This window comes from Gordionus sp. m RMFG-2023, chromosome 2 (genome assembly GCF_954871325.1).
Source record: "Gordionus sp. m RMFG-2023 chromosome 2, tfGorSpeb1-WG-v2, whole genome shotgun sequence".
NCBI classification, from domain to species: domain Eukaryota; kingdom Metazoa; phylum Nematomorpha; class Gordioida; order Chordodea; family Parachordodidae; genus Gordionus; species Gordionus sp. m RMFG-2023.
In genome coordinates, this window is record NC_088776.1 from 37,687,190 (window position 1) to 37,693,189 (window position 6,000).

General features: G+C 26.6%; 1 protein-coding gene across 4 annotated transcripts in view; it reads left to right on the forward strand.

The window, feature by feature from the left end:
- Window positions 1-5,403, forward strand: part of LOC135923898 (protein qui-1-like) — an 80,886-nt gene extending 75,483 nt beyond the window's left edge. For 3 of the 4 annotated variants that reach the window (XM_065458895.1, XM_065458894.1, XM_065458896.1), the window contains 2 exons: window positions 4,332-4,547; window positions 4,720-5,403. In XM_065458895.1, the coding sequence (XP_065314967.1) occupies window positions 4,332-4,547; window positions 4,720-5,222 (719 nt within the window). In that variant the 3' untranslated portion in view covers window positions 5,223-5,403. The remainder of the gene's footprint in view (window positions 1-4,331; window positions 4,548-4,719) is intronic. The other variant, XM_065458897.1, reaches the window with a different exon arrangement.
- The last annotated feature ends 597 nt before the right edge of the window (window positions 5,404-6,000 follow it).

Sequence of the window (6,000 nt, forward strand, 5' to 3'; positions counted from 1 at the left end):
TAGGAAATTTGTTATAACACTTGACTTCTGATCATAATATTAAAGATAATTCATCAAAATCGCAAGATTTAAAAAAATATTTTATATCCAAGCCAAAATTTCAGAAAAATTTAAAACCTATAAAAAATGGCTTCTAGCAAGAAACGGTGTGTTATTATGTTGTGCTGACTTATTACCTCCTTTTCAATCAATTGTTACATATACACTTAATTTAATAAATGATAATTTTGGAATGATTTACTTTACTTTAGCAACTCATTAGATAACCCAAAAACGCACAGGTGAGACTATTATGAGATAAATAAAATAGAAGAAGAATTTAATTTAAAAAAGAAAAAATATGAATGGCCACAGATGCTGGGTCTAATGTTAGAAAGGGTGTTCGATTAGGTGAATTAAAAAAGTTGTGTAAAAAATGATAAAATTGAGAAAAAGAAAATCCATTTCAGCATTAAGGAAATATATTATTTAAGATTACGTAAAATCTCGACTTAGAAATTCGGCGACTTAGCAATTCAACAAATAAGAAGTTTAACAAATATGAACACCACTTATGTTTGGGTCATTGTTTACACAATCTAGTTACAGTAGATGGTGTTTAAAAAGGTACCCTTTATTGAAAATCTCATCAAAAGAATTAGAGAAATTATTACTGCTCTATATAAAATTACAGAGGTTGAATTTGAATTCGAGACAGATCAAAGAAAATGCCTTGGTACAATATATCTAACATAAGACATGTTTGATCTTGATAGCACTGATCCATACCCAGATACTCTTTTTTACATTGGTAATTCCAATGATAATAATAACAATAATTCCAAGCATATGAAAAACTTAAAATTCAATGTCCCAACACGTTGGCATAGTATATTAATTATAGCCTATCTGGATTAAATAAGAATCTAATTAATAATATTTTGAAAAGAATTGGGAAACACTTTCTCAAATTATCAAACTATAAATCTGATCTGGTAGAAGAACCATTAAATGATAGTGATAGATCAGAAATCATTTCACTTAAGGAAAATATGCTAAAAAAACTTGCGTTACGATTTCCGGTTTGTGATCTGCAAATAATAATATATAAGTATCTAGGTATTGACTTCTCTTTTAGATTCAAGATTTCAAAAATTGACAATTGTGTCAAAGTATATAATAGAGCAGCTCAGCTTCTGAATTTATAATTAAGCATCTTAAACTTATAGAGAATGATGATATTCAGGTAATTAATATAGCTATTGAGGATCAAGGAGAATTATTAAATTCAAGTTATTTGACAAAATTGGCAAATAAACGTCCAAAAATACAAATTATGACTCCACATTAGGTGACTTAGAACAAGAATACCACATTCTTCTTGGAAAACGGCATTCACAAGATATGGATAGTCTAAATTTTTGGAGAGAATAGAAGAGTGAACTTCCCACAACTAGCCAAATAATTCTTTGTATTCCTGTGACTAACACATTTATTGAAAGAGTTTTTTCTACCGCTTGACGTTGAATTCAAGGAGATCAACATTATGTCCGGAAAATTTAAATAAAATAATTTTTATACATGATAATTATAAAATTACGAAATCGATTTTGGATCTATAATGCTCTTAAATAAAGATTAAAAAATATGCCGAGATATCTGTAGTGTATATTTTATTTTTTTTAAAACGAATGAAAATCGCGCCGGCCACCGATAGTTGTGTCGGCCCACAGAACTAATTGTATATAATGTTTCTATAATCGTTTATCCGAGAAATAAATACATTATAAACCCTATTAATGTGAAATTTTTTTGATAAAGTATATTGTTATTTAATAATTAAAAACTAATTATATATAATGTTTCTATAATCGTTTATCCGAGAAATAAATACATTATAAACCTTATTAAAGTAAAAAAAATTTGAAAAAGTATATTGTTATTTAGTAATTAAAAATTTATTGGAAATTAAATTTCATATTATTTATTTGTCAATATAATTTTATACATAATACAATATATTTATTTGTTACAAATCAAGAAACTAATATAAAAATGGCGTTGTAAAAAATTTTTTTAATACTAATTTTAATTTTTGAGATATTGAAGGAAAGATAGAACAAAGCAGTATTTTTTTTGTATCGTTTCATAACCTTTTTCAGCAGCTCTTTGTGCATCTGAATTGCCATGTTTTCAAATTTTCTCATGCAAACATCGTATTTTATATGTTCTGTCATGTTAATGGCTGCTATCAATTTTATAATTACACCCACTCAGACCCGTAGTGAGGAATTTTCAGATGAGGTAGGAGGGCAATTATTTGGGGGAGGGGAGGGGCAATATTTTCTGAAGTAAAATAAAAAGGCTGACAATTATAGTAATTTTTTTTTATTAGAAATATTTAAATGCAAATAACTATGTATATACAAAATAATATGTATATAATGCGAAGATTTTTATTTTTAAATTTTAACATAAATGACAAATGAAGCTAAATTTTGGATTATTTTTCTTCATACACCATTAGAACTATATATTATTATCGTTTATCTTTCATCGATTCTCTGATGCTCGATAAAATCCTCTTGAATGTAGAGAATGACTCCTACCAAGAAGCTGTTTATACCATAATGATAATAGTTGCTGAATAACATTTATATAATTTTTTATTCAATATGATACTATTCTTATACATAATATTAATAATATTTTTAAAATCATGTCTTTCTGCTACTTCAGCCGTAATATTTTCTTCGAGATTTTTATTTCATGATGAAATGTTCCAATATTATGGTTTAATAGGGACGCATTGGAAAGATTTTATCTGTAATATAATTTGGATCAAGGGGGACAATGTATTAAAAAAGGTAATAGGAAAAAAAAACCCCGGAATACCAACCAGAAAAAACCTCGGAATTTTTCTCCCATATTTATGGAATTTGTCACAAGAAACAATTCTCAATTCCAAACACTCGAATTGAGCTTGATTTTCTCCAGAAACTTGGAACGTGAATCAGAGCACTCTACGCACTAATAATCAATGAGAATATTGGAATCATCGTTTTTCTAATCTGTTTTTTTATATACATCATCATGATTTACCAATAAATTTAATATATTTTATTACAAAATTTTGTCAAATTTAGTCTACTTAATATCGTAATTAAGGATGGATATTGTATTTATTACTATAACAAATAATCTTAACGAAAATAAGGAATACATGGGTTATTTTACTGGGGTATTTTTCCCAATACCAATTTGAACTTCAGCATTTTATCTTGTTTGATCATTTTTTATGGAGGGTATATGTGAGTAACCTTTAAATAATGAATTAGGGCCTAAAGAAATTTAGCTTATTAATATATTCTATTTTTATAATATTTTTTTCTAAAATACTAATTTGTCTATACATTATAAATATGAGTATATCCATTATAATCCAAATATATATATACCTATATTATTAGGTCTTAGTAAATTCTATGAATATGAAAAAAAAATCCAGGGGTTTTTTCCGGTGGTTTTTTCCGGGGGTTTTTTCGGGATTCATTAAAACAGGATACAAGGTTATAATCATCGTTAGTAAATCTTTCTAAAAACCGTTCAACAAAATAATCAATTATTTCATAATAATTTCATTTTAAACTAGACAATCAAATTTTAATTTAGTATTAACAAAAAACATAAAGATTAGGCATTTTTCTAACACTTGAGGAGTTTCGTGGATCAGATTAGATTTATGACATAAGATTTTCTGCCTCCATCTTATCAAGTCGATGAATTTTAACCTCTTTTATTTTTTAATATATTAATTGTGGAGTCAACATAATTTCTAGCATCTATTGTTTTACGATAAAAAATATTAAAATTCCCCTTACTTTTTAGATAATTTCGAGCTGTATGCCCCCGTGCCCCCACCCCGACTATATCACTGATCTGAATGTATGTATAACCTTATAATAATCAAGCACAGCGATTTATATTTATAGTAGGGACCTGTCTAATATGTGAGGAAACCGAAAATCTTTTTCGTAAACTAGATAATGCTATTTTTTAATGACATTAATACTAATACCCAGACTGACGATTTATTTATTAAAATGCATTAAAAAGTATATATATTGAAGTCCGCGATTGAAACCATTTAGACAAAATATGAACACCATTTAAACGAAACTTTTGAGTGCCATTTACTATTGCCCGTGACACAGTTGATTTCAATGTATGCCTAGGAAATATTATTGTCACTGACTATTTTCTAAATATTTGAAAAGATTAAAAATAGATATAGTTATGTATGCACTATTAGTTTTAAATTTTCAAAAGTATAATTCTAATTTTGTTTACAGGTGCATTAGATGGAACTCTCAGGGTATGGAACAGTTCAAGGGGTTCTTTGATTACATTATTTGATTGCCACTATCCAGTGCTCAATTTCTGTATGTCTCCAGATGCGAGTCATTTAATAGTGAGATTAAATGATCCTCACGTTTTACTAATGTGCTTGCACAATAGTCCAGCTACGGAATACAAATCACATACCCAGTTGTCCACTTTAGATGAAGGTATAAAATTTCATTTACGATTAAATATAATAAGAATAAAACAAAAGCCAAAAAAGTTATTTAAAAAATAATAGATTTGTTGTATAGGACAAGATCTGTGCAGATAAAAACTCTTACTCCAAATAAATGTAAATGATTTAATTTTCTTAATTAATTTGTATAATTTATTTAGACACCTTTAACAACAAAATCTTACCGATCAAGATGAAACTCAACCGAAATTCATTGTATTTGGGCAAGAATTTGATACCTAAAATTAGTACTACAAACATTGACCAATCTATCGGAACTGTCTCAAACTTAAACAATTTATCATCCCTCTATGGCTCAGCTAGCATTAATAGTAATCAATCTATAGTGAAAAGCCTATCCAAGGGACCTATGTCACTAACTGGCAAAGGTCCCCAAAAACTTTTAAGGAAACAAGATTCAATGTCTAAAATATTTTTTCAGACACACCACCCATTTCCATGTAGTCCTAAAATGAGCGACTTAATTCCAGATATGAATATGGAAGCTAAGGATAAATTGACCGATGTAGGTGTTATAATGAGTAGTGGAATTCCTAACGATATTATAATGTTCAAGAAAAATATATTGTTAAAAAATAAAAGTACTGAAAATAATCAAGGACAAGCAATATTTTTGAAAACCATGACTTGCACAATTCAGTGATACTAATTTAACTCAAGACAGAAATGTTAAGAATCTCTATTAATTTTATATAATATGTATATACGTTGATCTATTCTAAACATATGGAATATGAAAAATTGTATATGAATAAAAGATAATTATTCTTGTCAAACATTATATTACTTGTAATTTTATTTGAATTACTTAATTAATAATAATATATTATATACGATAAACTAATTATATTAACTACTTTATTAATATATTTTTAAATCATTATATATATTATTTTGGTATATTTTTTTAATTAAATCTGATCAAAATATATAGTAAATAATATAATTCGTGCTCAAAATTTAGTGTTAAAAATAATAAGTATAAGAGTAAGGCCGGGAAATAATTATTTAAACAACGACTATATTTTATTAAACCATTTATTATAAACGAACTCTAACCCATAAATTTAATATTCCTAAAACAATTTTAAGAAGAGCAATGCAAAAATATAAAGAGACTTTGCAATGTCCCCATATGGAATGGAATTTAACTAGATTAATATTCACCAAACCTCAGGAGGAAATTTTAAAAGATAATTTAATACAAAACAAGTTAGCAAATTCATGGGGTTTAGCATAAATTTAAAATTATAAAGCATTTTTTAATGATAGGTTTTTAAATATTTAAACTAATGAATAAATAATAGGTCCTTTTACAATTATTTTATATTGTAATATTTCATACTTATAATAAAATTCTTAAATAATATATTATAACTTGCTAATACATAGTAAATGGCCAGTTAATACACCATATTTTG